Source organism: Hordeum vulgare, chromosome 1H, assembly GCF_904849725.1.
Source record: "Hordeum vulgare subsp. vulgare chromosome 1H, MorexV3_pseudomolecules_assembly, whole genome shotgun sequence".
NCBI lineage: Eukaryota > Viridiplantae > Streptophyta > Magnoliopsida > Poales > Poaceae > Hordeum > Hordeum vulgare.
The window spans coordinates 486,999,216-487,013,652 of record NC_058518.1 but is presented as its reverse complement, the minus strand read 5'-3'; the positions used below and the strand labels follow the sequence as shown (position 1 = coordinate 487,013,652).

The 14,437-nt window shown below is 41.3% G+C and overlaps 1 protein-coding gene across 1 annotated transcript; it reads right to left on the bottom strand.

Moving 5' to 3' along the window:
- Positions 1-257: 257 nt before the first annotated feature.
- LOC123448314 (beta-galactosidase 8) lies at positions 258-8,900 on the bottom strand. The gene is made up of 19 exons (XM_045125159.1): positions 8,557-8,900; positions 8,356-8,469; positions 7,529-7,724; positions 6,582-6,670; positions 6,398-6,478; positions 6,208-6,302; positions 5,371-5,441; positions 4,671-4,761; positions 4,476-4,593; positions 4,296-4,391; positions 4,165-4,213; positions 3,334-3,524; positions 3,153-3,224; positions 2,932-3,078; positions 2,180-2,230; positions 1,887-2,079; positions 1,272-1,414; positions 1,100-1,165; positions 258-509 (listed from the first exon to the last, which is right to left on the bottom strand). The coding sequence occupies exons 1-19, from the start codon at positions 8,629-8,631 to the stop codon at positions 423-425; spliced, it is 2,025 nt and encodes a 674-aa protein (XP_044981094.1). The 5' UTR covers positions 8,632-8,900; the 3' UTR covers positions 258-422.
- Positions 8,901-14,437: the final 5,537 nt, after the last annotated feature.

Sequence of the window (14,437 nt, the reverse complement as noted above, 5' to 3'; positions counted from 1 at the left end):
GTATTGTCATCCCCTTGGGTGACTTGTCGCACTTTAGCTCTAAGTGCCTATCAAAACATTTAATTCAACGAAAACTATGTCCATCAAAACAAATGCCTAAATGTATATCAAAACAAATGCCGACCACTCAAAAAGAATATTCAAAACAAATGATGTGTTTGCATCACGGTGTAGACTTCACTTTGATTCTTTCTTGGATCTAATCAATCGCACTCCCCGCATTCATCGCTAGCCAATGAAATAGAGTTCAAGAATCGCACCACCCACAAACACAACTTCGCAAGCCTGATTCCATCAAGAGATACATCAACATTTCTGAAAATACTATGGAAGCATGAGTTGCCCTGAATATATTTGGATACATGTTTTTCAGTTGAGAACCTTGTGCCTTTGTGAGAACTTTGCACTGGACGCAGCATTTTTCATCGATTTGGACCACACGTGAAATCTGGATCTTTTACTAAGTTGATAGTACCGTCAGCATTTAGGCCGTGCAGTTCGAAGATTACCTGTCAAAGTAATGAAATGCAAGGGCATGCGTTAGTTTTAGTATTTACTCCCTCCGTTCCTAAATATAAGTCTTTTAAGCGATTTCATTATGTGTCTACATACGGAGTAAAATGATTGAATGTACACTCTAAAATATGTCTATATACATCCGTACGTGGTCCACTAGTGAAATCTCTACAAAGACTTATATTTAGGAACGGAGGGAGTACTTGATAAACAAACAATAAGCACCACTGTTTAAAAAGGATTCCGCTGAGCCATGACGATTACAAAGTACTACCTCCGTTCCTAAATATAAGTATTTTTAGAGATTTCAATATGAACTACATACGGACGTACATAGACATGTTTTAGAGTGTACATTCACTTATTTTGCTCCATACGTAGTCTACATTGGAATCTCTAAAAAGATTTATATTTAGGAACGGAGGGAGTACATGTGTGCCTTTTAACTAAATTTCTCTGTGCTTATGAATTCTGAGCTCAGGATATGGAAACTATTTCTCCACCATTTTGCATAATAAACGGTAAATGTAGAGAAGTCACGGAGAGAAAGCGTATTCATGCGAGAAATAGGTAAAGTACATACAATAATGTTGTCTCCAGATCTGAGCAGTGGTGCGGGAACATATAGAGCACATTGTGGTCCCATTGCCTAGAAAAATAAGTCCAACTTCAGATCACTTTTGAGATAACAAAAAGTCTTTGTAGAACTGGAATTCTCAAAAACAATTTGTCAAGTAGAGGTCTCAGTATTTTACCGGCCAGAACCTTCCAATGTTGAAGTTGTTCACAAAAGCAACCCCTTTGTTCCAACCACGAAATGATATGAATGTATCCTTTATCGTGCTATTGGAGTCAATGTGGAAATGGCCTTCATAAAATTCTGGCTCTTCTGAATTGCCTTGTCATAATACAATGCAAGGATAGTGAGTACTGATGCAGCATATTTTTCAAAGCACCAATCGGATGTGAAATCAAAGTACATATGCAACATAGGAGCATGTAAATGACCAACTATGAAAAGATAGCATGAAATTTACTGTTCAATATTTATGTATAAATCAGCACCATCAATTTCAAGATGCAAACTTTTGGTTACAGCAATTTTCAGGCTTTAACAATATTTGATGTAAAGTGCGAGCTCCAGAGCTCCACTATTATTTTCCTGACCTAACAACAAATATGACAAATAAGGCAAATGTTTCCAGGAGATTATGAAAGTGCAGTTTCAGTGCCTGCTATATAATGAGATTGTAACCAACTGGACATGACTACATGGGAATCAGTTATGCCTGACTATTTTTGCCATGAGCATGACTGCATGCCAATTAGTTGTCTCTGACTTTTAACAGGATCATATGCAGGGGGCTTACCATTTTGATAGAATGACAAATCACGTAACTTATTTTGTGAACCACTATGAATGGATACTTTGCTAGCTCTGGCGTCAGTGATCTGCAGGATCGGTTGGAATTTCGAAAGGTTGCCCAGTAAATCGAATGATAATGGATACATTCTCCAGTTACGGAGAGTAACACCATCAATTTCAACAGGAGATAATATACCCTGTATTTGTCAATTTGGTGATATGATCAGCACAAGAAGCTTAGAACCATGGTCCATGCAGGTACTGCAACAAGAGGTGATGTGGGAGTGTGGGACTTACCTTCTGGTCAAAAATGTATGGCCCATAATTTACACGGCCCATATTTTCTACCTGTAGACAGAATGCATATATATGTAGGTGAGGAAGAAAACGTGAATTAATATGATTTATTCGAAAGGAATGTTGTCAAAGTACTCCCTCTGTCCCAAAAGTGTCTCAACTTTAGTACAACTTTGTACTAAAGTTAGTGCAAAGTTAAGTTAAGACACTTATTTTGGGACGGAGGGATTAATAGCTAATAGTACTCTGATACTTGTATGTAATAACAATAGTTTATCGTGTTATCCTTTTTGGCCAGGCCTCTAACTAAATAGCGTCCGTAGAATTTTAGGCTATCCAGTTATGCAAGTCGAAATGTTACAGAAGCATGCCATCCCATCCTAAAGTCATGGATGTTACAGAGGGTTTAAACTGGAAATCAGGCAATCAACTTTTACCAAGCTTTTGCTTATACACACTACACAGGTACACACCACATCGGTCTTCTACTAATACATTTTTAGGAGTCCCTACTAATCGATCCCACATCTTAAGATTCAGTGAGTTTGATTTGTACTAGTAGTGTTAGTAGACTGCACAGAAGTTTCCTCAAGAACTTCAGAATAATAGCAGGATTATGTAATATCATGTCAGCTAATGCCAACTGTAACATTTATTTTTATTTTTTATTTTTTTGCGGGGTAACTGTAACATTTATGGAAGCAAGAAGATTTTCTATTTTATACTTTACAAAAGAAATGCATGACTATTACCAGGATAGATAAGCGGATATTAGAAGAGCAGTTTAAGGTTGGTATCTGTAGGGTTTTACTAGACCATCTTTCAATAACGCCAGCATATCTTTGATTTCTGACGCCATCAAGTGAGCATGACACAAACACCTGGGCTCTGTCATGTACCTACAGCATAATTTAGATCCTAAAAGCAATGAACTTGAATGCATGTCAATGAAATAAATGATGAGTAGAAAAACCTTTGGAATTGATAGGATGCTGTAAGGAACTTTTCCTTGGTATTCCGACACATACAGTAGAAACCCAAACATCTGGAATAGAAGAAAAGTAACCTTGAACATATGAAAAGTGAACCTGCTCAACAACTTCTGCAACGGAAAAGGAACTTGGGTGCAGAAATATACTTGGATAGGTTCCTACCTGGCCTGTCAGTTCCATAGACAGAGGCTGTTCTGAAACAGCCACTTTCAGTGGATCACAGATCTTATCAAATATGTCAAAGAAAGAAGCAACCTTTTGTAATTTCACAAGCCCATAATTTGCTCTTCCAATGTCGGCAGGAAGTGGTTGCAGAGGAGTGCCAGTGCATTCATGTATTACTCTTCTCAGTGCTGCTTGATACCATCAAGTTGTAATGATGTAATCAGAAAAACATAAACAAACAGTACTTTAAAAATGCATCTCAAGTATAAAATTCTCTTCAAGACTTTGAGAAATTTAGTGACTGTTTGTTAGTGCTAGTTCTTGTTCTTGTTGTAGCTTTAGGACCTTCTTTGTTACTTTTATAGCTTTTAGTCCTTGTTCAGTTTTGCAGGTTTTTGGGCGCGGATTTTATCGTGCTATTGGAGTCAAGACAGTGGCGCATTAAAAAAACTATTGGGCGCGGATTTTTTGCGCTGCGGTTGGAGATGCTCTAACTCTGTTATTTTGACGCCCTCTTTCTCATCCAAAGTTACACACATTTTGATGCATCTTTAGGAAAAATACTTTAAACTGGTGATTCCTACACCTGCTCACCAACTTTGGCATACAGATGATGCACAGATTAGGGTATGCCATTCAAAACCCATCAAGTTTTTTTCATTTAAACCCGCATGATAGCTGGTAAACAGAGCCAAAAAGTATACACAAAGCAGTTCTGTTTCCATATCGAGAACCTGAATAACTAAAGCAACTGTTTAAAGAGAAACTGGAACTTTTGATAGAACAATCATGCTTCAAATAGAAAAGTTCAAATACAATATAGCATGCCTTTGTATTTGGGATTATTCACGTCCCCATGCTCCTTAATTGGCGCATCCTGGTCGAAGACATCATATAAATATAAGCATACCTCCAGAAATGGTTTAGGAATGAAAGAACCGATTTGGATAAGTACTTGCATAATCATAAGATGTGAGGTCTGCTTTGTACTCGAATTCATTTTGGCCAGTATTTGCTCCATTGTAAAACCCAAAATTCGTCCCTCCATGAGCCATCTGGACACAGATCTCATGAAAAACAGAATTAGTAAAACTAAAATGTAAATAAAATGTTGTGATAGAAGGGCTCCCGTTACGGACATAGAGTACAGCAGAACCATTGCAGCATAGAATACTTTTAAGAGCTTTAGCTGTGCTGCTGGCAGCTGTACTTGCAATACTCTCACCCCAGTGTGTTAGCCACCCGGTATAAAATTCCCTGAAAAGTAGGAGGTAATATCAGTAGTACAAGTTAAATCCAAAATAATGATAAATAAGATACCACAGACCACTTACGCACTTAAAGGGGCTGATTTTCCCGGTAAGTTGTATTTCTTCTGTAATCTGAATATTGGCCATGGATCATCACCAGTAGAAAAATCAACAGCTGCACTTGAATTATAATTAATTGGAAAGTGGCAACTGAGGAAAGCCAAAGGCATACTACTTGCAGTAATTATGAAGTTAGGAAGATAAAATTATTTTCTGCTTCAAAAGTCTTAGGAAGCCATAATGAAGTGGATATCAAATAATCTTCACATTGTTAAGTAAAAATCTCAACAGAGAGGTCATTGTACATGTTAACATTTAACATCGCACACCATGCTTAGAGTAAAAAATGACAGTGCAGTTTCAAGGATTACATACATAGCAAATTTCTGTGTTTGTGTGGTGGTGTGAGGGAGGGGATATAGGGTTATTTACTGAAAGAAACTTAACTGTATCATCTAATATGTCATTTTTTACCACATAGCCAGTTTACATTGAATTATACTGCGTATGGTGCATATTGGCTTAAATCATAGCAGTTTCGGACTGACCTTTTTGGGCGAGTGGGGACTAAAGTCCACATGCTGCTACACACATGACCGTCAAACATGCGGGTAAGAAGCTTTAAGCAAATTTTGGGGCTAGGTTGTTTACACTAGCATCCACGTCATATTTTTTTACTGGAAGAACATTCACATTATCAGAAAAGTCATTAAGTTTAATTTACCTGCAAAGACATCATCTTGAAGAATTGCTCCATTCTTTAAGGTATTAGTAGTGCCCCCATCAGTAGTATACCTAAAAGATTATTTGTGAAACTCGTAATCACAACTTTGATAATCACAGTTTACATACGAACAAACATATTAATCCTAATACCTTTCATAAGCTTTTCTCTAAACCAAAAAAATAAAAAAATAATAGAAAGATCGATCAGATGAGAGCATCATGGTGATTTTTTATCAACTGGATATCTTTTGACTCTCTTCTTATTCTGGTTCGTCAATGCAGAATGCAAGTACATTAATCTAGTGTAAAGTGTCAATAAAAGGTAGGTCCTGTATTAAATGTCTTCATACAATTATCTGTGTAAAGGATTGTTTGAGCACATATCTAATCTTGCTTATTATAAGTGGAAACTGATAAGCAGGGCAAGCGTATTATTTCAGCATAATTCTGAATGCAAACTAAAACAAATAGAATTAGACTATAAACACAAACATGGTGCTAGTAAATGATATTTGTGCAGTTAAGGTTTATAAAGTCTCACAAAGAGCACTTCTAGCAAGGCCTATCTCAATATTGTATGAAATTTTACTACCACCATGCCTAGTCAGTATGCAAAATTACAGCTATACCCTAAATGACTGTAGATTATCTATAAAATAAGTACTCACTCCGATTCAAATTAATTGTCGCAGCTTTAGTACAACTTTGTACTAAAGTTGTACTGAAGCTGCGATAATTAATATGGATTAGAGGGAGTAATAAATTTAGCAGACAATACAAAGAGGGAACTGCTCGCATTTGCATAGTAAAAATTATGAGAAGTGAAAGTGTGTACAGAACAATGTCATTCCCCAGATATCGTCTGGCCAATTGAACAAGGTAATGAAGGTAATTCTTGTCATCTCCAAATGAACCAAATTCATTTTCAATCTGTTAGACAGGAAAAAAGGTCTGTTACTTGTTAACAGGAAACAGGAACGAAAATAGATATGAAGTGTAAACAATTTAAACCATGATGGACTTGCCTGCACCATGATAATTGGACCTCCATTCTCGTATAACAGTGGTGCTATTTTTGGGAGCAAGACTCTCCACCATCTCTCCACCTATAGAACTAGGTAACTTTGGTCAAAATATCTCCAGAAATCCCAAAGCAATGGTTACAATATCATACATAAACACAAACTGATGATATTTTGGGCAGCTTACCAAGGAAAGATAGGCTGAGTCTGATGATCGGAGTTTAAGGGTTGGCTCTATGGTGAGCAACCATGGTGGAAATCCCCCTAAATCCCATTCTGCATAACAGTTTCAAGAATTCACAGGTCACAGAGGCAAAATGTTGATCTGAAGAGCATGAACTACCACAACCTAATCAACTTCGAACTCTGAAACTATATGGAATCTGTACGGATACAACGAACTTCTGAACCGGGTATACAAGTTAGGAACTAATCGTAGTAAATCATAGCGCAAGGAAATGACGGTATTCTGTTCTTGATCAAGTGGAGGCATTCTACTCTCTGCTGCATCAGACAGGGTCACAGGGAACATCCCACATGAGAACTGACTGTACACATTACGACTATTATAAGTACTCTGACTTTTACAGAATTACTAGCAAAAGCATGTGCGTTACAATGGATCCAAAACAGACTAATACATGTTCAAGAACTTAAAAATAGTCACCCTCGCATTGGAATATGACAGAGTTCATCCAAAATGTATAACTCTTATTTGTTTGAGATGGGGAGAGATGTTTTGGAGAGATTAAGGGGTTTTCTGTAACCATGAAGCAGAGTGACAGGGTTTTCTTGCATAAATACCACGGTTTACGTCGTAGGTGTTAGATGCAGATCGGATGGTCAGAAATGACGGATGGCAGACACACCATTATCACCACCTGGGTCTTTTATAGGGGTAAGATTAGAGATTTTGTAAGGTAGAGAGATAGAAGGCCTTATTCTGACATAAGTCGGCAGACTATGAAATAGATATTTAGAGGATGAAGGGGTGACTATTTCGATTATTTAGTTCTTTTCCTGAAGTTTATAAATCTGGTTAGTTCTTTGCTATTCTCAGTACACAGATATGATTATATTGGTAGTCATATTGACATGCTGAAATGGTAAAATTTCAATAAGCAATGAAATTACCTCCACAAATATAAGGACCTACACGAAGCATGACAAGCATTTCCAATTCTTGAGCAAGTCTTAGATACGATTCAATGTCAGCGAAACCCTTGAATTCCCAGCTCTGTGGTTCTGGCTCGTGCAAATTCCAAGGAACATATGTTTGAATTGTGTTCAGACCTAGTGCCTTAGCCCTTAAAAGGCGATCTTTCCAGTACTGCACACAGAGAATGCAACGTGCATGTAAGCTCGCAATAAGATATATGGAAGAACATAAGCTTATAAATGGGCCCTGGTTTCTAGATACAAACCCAGATCAGAAGGATATACAGAAACATTTATTACCCTATCAATAAAATAAATTCATCTTGGATAGCATGTTCAGCCATTTAATAAGCTGGGTGCAGCAAAAAATAGAATGCGAGTATGACAAAAAAAATGCTACTCCTTCCAATCCATATTAATTGTCGCAATTTATAAAATATTTCAAAGAGACGTCGCAATTTCGTCAATCTATCACATCCATGCAAGCTCAAGGTCATCCGATTTGTTGAATACAGTCTGTGATAGATTGAACACACTGTACAGAATTATTAGTAAACTAGCAGTACAGAGTTTCTGAAATGTGCCAAACTTCTGTACGAACATGTACAGAATTCAATTTCTATCAGAATTAAACCTACAACACATGTACAGAACTGACTGAATTCGTGATTAACAATACTCTAAAATTCGCCAAAGCCACCAATCTATCAGTTGAGCCTCACTCGTCATCGCGAATTTACGGACCGAAGCAGTCCACTCCAGCAGATTACAGCGTCAGTCGGAAGAGTGCGGAAACAGTTCACCTGGGGGACGATGCGGAAGTAGTGCACGTCGCCGCCGACGATCTGGAACGGCGCCCCGTCCTTCCAGAAGGCGTCGTCCTCGATCCAGAACCTCCTCGAGGCCTCGCCGTGGACCTGGCGAGACCCGCATCACGAGTCAAGCGCCACCAAAACCAAATCGACTCAAAGCCCGAACAAGCGAGAGAGAGCGCGCGCGCGTACCGTGGAGGAGAGCGCGGAGCACAGCGACAGCGCGAGGAGAAGAGAGAGCCTCCCGAAGCTTCCGGCGGAGGACATTGCTTGGCCCCGGTGGACTCTGCTCACCCGGTACGTAGCTGCTGCTGGATTCCTCTGTCCGTGCCGCGGGAAGCGTGAGGCCCTGGAGCGACTTGGCGACGGGCACGGGGAGGAGGAGCCCGCGAGCGCGCGCGCCGGAGTGTTGGGCGTGCGTAGTCCGCGGTCTCCGGCGCGGAGGTGGTTGGTAGGGGAGGGGAGGGGCGCGGCTGCGGTTGCCTGACGCTGACGGAGAAGCAGACTGTGACTCCGGTCTTCGGGCCGCCGTTGTTCCGCTCTGTCTTTTTTTTTTTCAGTAAATAGGTACGTGCCCGTGCGATTGCCATGGAGGCCAAATATTTTGTACTCCCTCCGTTCTTAAATACTCCGTATAAGTCTTTCTAGAGATTTCACTAGTGGACTACATACGAATGTATATAGACATACTTTAATGTATACATTCACTATATAGACATACTTTAATGTATACATTCACTCATTTTGTTTCGTATGTAGACGTCTAGTGAAATCTCTTAAAAGACTTATATTTAGGAACGGAGGGAGTATCTCAATAAATTTGATAGCATAATATTTCCTTCGTCTAAAAATACTTGTCTTAAAGATGAATGTATCTAGACTTATTTTAGTTATAAATACATCTATTATATCCATTTCTAAGGTAAGTATTTCCAGACGAAAGGAGTATATAAATTATCGATGTGATTGAGCAGCTTATGAAAAGACACGATGAATATGACATGCTTTAGTAGATACAATGTTCACTTCTGTACCTGGGATGTTCACTTTTCTTTGTATTTCCTCATTGTTCTCCTCAGGGTTGGCAGTGATCATACCTTTTTGATTTTGAACACTGGTGCTATGAAAGATCCTAGTCCTAGGATGTTTAGATTTGAGAAGTGATGGCTTTCTCATCCTGGTTTTGAGCAGGTTGTTCATGATGCTTGGAGTGCTAATTCTACCTCCTCTAATCCTGTTGAGAATTGGATGATCAAGACTAGAAACCTTAGGAAAAAGCTAAAAGGCTGGGGTATCAACCTTGAAGCTGGTATGAAAAAAAAGTCCCTTCTTATGAAGTTTGATATCCTCGATGTCTTAGCTGAGTCATAACAATTATCTGTTGCTGATTTTGATAAGATAAAAAAAAAGGATCTTGATGAAATCTGGAAGAAGGAAGAGACTCCTCTATGGCACAGAGATCTAGAGATGGGAGGATTTTAGAGGGTGACCAAAATAATGCATACTTTCATGCTTTAGCCAACCATAGACACAGGATAAACCACATGTATGAATTAAATGGGTATGAAGGTGTTGTCACAAACACTCAAGACATGCTTAAGGTTGCTACTAATTTTTATAAAAACCTTTTTGCTTTTGAATCTAAACCTGATATCCATCTAGAGAATACCTTCTAGGATGAGGCTGACATGGTATCTGAATCAGATAGATGTAACTTTGAGAGATCCTTTTTCTGAGGAGCATATCAAACAGGCCATCATGAGCTCGTACGCGTTTGGTGCCTCTGGTCCTGATGGTTTATCTTTTCTCTTTTAACATAAATTTTGGGATCTTATTAAAAAATATTTTATGTGGATGGTAGAGACTTTGAAAATGGCTCCTTGGATATTCATAGGCTCAATTTTTCTATTGTTACCCTCGTTCCTAAAGTGCCTCAGTCCAGATATATGAAGAAGTTTAGGCCTATAAGCCTTAGCAATTGTGTTGTCAATTTTTTTTCCAAAACAATGAACACGAGGGATTCCCCTCTTTGTGACAAGCTCATATCTTTTAACCAAATTGCTTTTATTAAAGGGAGATTAATCCTAGAAAGTGGGGTGATGGCCCATGAAATCATTCATGAAGTTTATAGATCTGGTGACAGTGGGCTCATTTTGAAACTAGACTACGAGAAAGCATATGACAGAGTCAACTCGGATTTACTTTGAGAAATGCTCCTTTCTAGGGGCTTTGGTGAGAAATGGGTAGGGTGGATTTATAGTACCTTATATTAAGGGACTTTTCAAGTCAGATGGTTGAATGATACCAATGGCCCTCATTTTTTTGGAGAAGGGGGGGTCTTAAGCAAGGAGATCCTCACTCTCCTGTACTGTTAAATTTAGTGGCTGATGTATTTACTACAATGCTTTCCAAAGCCTCTAATCATGGTCTCGTTGCTGGGCTTTTCCCACATGTGATTCCAGGGGGGTCATCAGTTTGTAATATGTTGATGACACTATCTTATTCCTAAAAATTCCGTGGAATATGTAAGGAACTTAAAATGCACCCTCACTTGTTTTAAGAAGCTTTATGGCTTAAAAATCAATTTTTGTAAGAGTGATCTGCATACTTTGAATGTGGATGATGAGTTGTCTAAAGAATTTGCCCAGATCTTCTGTTGTCAATTTGGGGAGTTCCCCTTTAAATATTTGGGAGTCCCCCTGTGACAGCCCGATGCCGACGTTCCAGAAGATTCCCCTCTCTTTCCGTTTTCGTCGTGTGTCTATTTATATTGGTCGCATCATCATCGCATCATGCGATTCATCAGCATTGCATCGGCATCTCCGTTGCCGCCAGTTTTCAAAACTTGCATTCGTTAGTAGTTGCCGGTTCTCGTCGTCGTCCGTTCTGAGACCGACCGCACTCGCACGCGCCCGCGGCACTGTCGAAACCCTGTTTTTAAAGTGCGTTTAAAACTTTCTCTGACCGGGTTGGGATTTGACGTGCGGTCTTATTTTAATATAGCCAGGCCGCCTGTCGAATTTCGTCGCGATCGGAGTCCGTCTAGTACCCGAACGGTCGACCGTAGCGGCACCGTAATCGGTCTACCGTCGGACGTCTGTCGGTGTTTTAAAAATTCGTGTCGCGTCGCCCGTTCTCCCTCTCGTCTCTGGATATTCCCTCTACACGGCCATGTAGCACGTCCCGCGTTCGGAATCGTCCGAATCCGACCCCGCGGTTGGATCCGGATCGCGATTCCGGTTAACCGAGCCCCCCCCCCCCCGTTTGTCTATATATAGTTCCCCGTGCATTTTAGACAGCCTCCCACTAATCCCTCATCGTTTTCCGCGCCACCCCACCAAACCCTAGCCTCTCTCCTCCCACCTGTCTCCCTCCTCCAGTCGCCGGCCCGCTAGGCCCGCGCACGGCCCATCCCGGCCCAGATCCGCCGCCCCCGCGAGCTCCCCGAGCTCCTGCCCATGGCACCGAGCTCCCGCAGCCCTGCCTCGCCCTTGCCGCCGGGAGACGCGCCGCCTCCCGTCCCGGGGACCCGCCTCCACGGCCGTGCACCACCCTCGCCGGAGGTCCTCGCCGGCCACCGCCTCCGCGCGCGCCGCGCCCTGTTGCCTTCCCCGTCACCGGCCAGCTACTTCGCGCCATGGCACCACCTCTCCCCGCCGGATCCCCACGCCACCTCGGTTTCCCCGGCCGACTACAACACCACCACGTCGGATTCGTCGCCTCTTCCCCAGCCTCGTGCAGATCCAGGCCCTCCGAGGTCGCCGGACCCCTCCGAGTCCCGCCGGCGAGCACCCGCCGCCGGTGCGGCTCGCCTCCGTGCGACCAGTCGGGAGGACGAGACCCCGAGTGTCTGCCCGAGTCCGACGGCGCCTGGGCCTCAATGCCCCCCACGGCCCAGCGGCTTCGCGGGCCAGAAGCGCTTCCCACCAGGCCGGCTTCGCCCGGCTCGCCAACCCCGCGGCCCACCAGCTCCTCCCCTCCACCGAGCCGGCCCAGAGCCGAGGTAAGCCCCGGCCTCCTATGTTGCGCCCGAGCGGCGTATAGCTTACCTGCGCTGCCCTATTAGGCCCATTTAGTTTTAGGTTTTTGTGTGAATATTTTTTTTTCCAGGAATTATTTAGATATTCAAACGTAGGTAGGTTTTAAACCGTATTTCGGATCGCGATGAATTTGATATGGTTTTGTGGTAGTTTCGCGCGTAGAATACGAATTTAAAACTTGCACATTTATTTGACGTAGTTTTACGTGTCAAATGCCTTGTTTACCGTGCTGTCCCATTAGCTTAGTGCCCGTAATTATTTTCGTGCAAGTCCGGATTGCCCGTATGCCGTTTTAGAAATGTCTATGTTTTAGGGGCTATTTTTTCCATGTATTTTAGAGCGGTCATTTGTATTTTTGCATGTAGGGAATTGCCGGTAGTTTATTTTCCCGTATTTAGGGTTTTTTCCCGTAATTAATGTGTGGCATTATTTTGTGTTGCAAACCCCACATATTTTATATGTTTCCGGGGTAGAAAAATCCCATGGATTTTTCTGTGCAATTATTTTTAGCTTTTGAGGAAGTTAGTTCGCGAGATATTTTGCTATGTTGCCCTTTTGATTAATTCGTAGGATTTATTCCGTGCCTCGTTTGAATTAGTTGTCAACTAGAGAGTTGATCTTGGATGTTTTGTTTAGCCCCCGTTATTTTTAGTTGCAATAGAAATGCATGTTTAGGTGTGTTTTGCTTGCTCTCAAGTTACTAGAGATAGTGCTGATTTGGAGGTGCTGAAATATTTCTAAGTCTGGAATCTGTTATTATTTTGTTGCTGTTTTGTTTTGCTTCTAGCTTGTGATCTGTAGCTCTTTTGAGGTTGGTCCAATGGAGTTATTTGTACCCCTTGTGTTTCTCTAGCATGCTGTTAAGTTTAATGCCATTTGGAGTCCTGTAGCTATAGGTTTTGCTGCTGTCAATATTGCTTCAGGCTGAAAACTGCACTTTCAGGAGGTGTTATTTTCACTAAGTCTGAAATAGTGTGTGTGATGCCATTTTGTGTCTTCTTTTCCTAGTGCTCTTTGCTGCCATGTTAGTTGTTGTTAGTCGTTTGTAGTAGTGCGTCTTGCCCTCTTTCATTCCATGCCTTGCTTGAGTTTATCGGAGTTGTGTAGTCGTAGTTGTGGGGCGTAGAAAATATTATGTGGCTGATTTTGGCAGATTGTAGTCAATTCTTGTTTTGCTCGTAGTTTTTGAACCGTAGCTCCGATTAGATCGTGTCCTACATGAAACTTGCTTAGAATCTCGTGTAGTTTCATTTTCTCTTGCTGTTTGTATGTGTTGAAGTGCTCGTAGCCGCCGTTGCACACATTTTTGCATTCATGCCATCATATCTCGCGGTGCTTGTATCTTTTGATCCGTAGCTCCGTTGGAGATGTTTTCTATGTGTAGATTGCTTGCCTTGACGCGTAGAATCACGTGAACCTATTTGTTTTGCTGTTTAACAACTAACTAAAGGTGTTAATTCAGATCTGGACAGAATTGTAAATTAACATGTGAGGTTGTTTCGGAGGTGCTATATGACATTTTCGACCTCATTTAAAATGCCTAGATAGGTAGTTTAATTGCGCTTCACCTCTTGCCATGTTTAACCACATTTAATATTGTCGTGTATCTAGTCGGGATAGAACTAAATAAATCAACGTGGAGTTTCGTCAATATGCAACTCGTGCATATTGAACTTCACTTAATGTGTAGTGTTTGATTGTGTGATTTGTCATGCCGCGACATGCCTGTTTTCAGCTGCTCATGCATCATTTGTGTTGTGCATCGTGTGGTGAATTCCGTGTGATGATTTGTGTTTCCGGTTTGCTTCGTCTCGATAGAGCTCCGCACGCGTGCCGTATTGTGAGGACCCGTTCGACTACGTCGGTTCGTCTGCTTCATGGAGGCATTCTTCTTCCAAGCGGGATCTCAGGCAAGATGATCATTTCCCCAGATACCATTACTATCATTGCCATGCTAGTTTACCGTTTCTGTCGATTATGTCTCGTTGCCTACCACATGTTAAATACCAGCCTCTCAACAATGCCATGTTAAC

Excerpts from the sequence above, each read along its gene's own strand:
- LOC123448314 (XM_045125159.1), bottom strand. The coding sequence starts at position 8,631 with ATGTCCTCCGCCGGAAGCTTCGGGAGGCTCTCTCTTCTCCTCGCGCTG. Across the intron at positions 6,671-7,528 it reads AGGTCCTTATATTTGTGGAG|AATGGGATTTAGGGGGATTT; the intron begins GTAATTTCATTG and ends ACTGTTATGCAG. Across the intron at positions 2,231-2,931 it reads ATATCCGCTTATCTATCCTG|GTAGAAAATATGGGCCGTGT; the intron begins GTAATAGTCATG and ends TTCTGTCTACAG.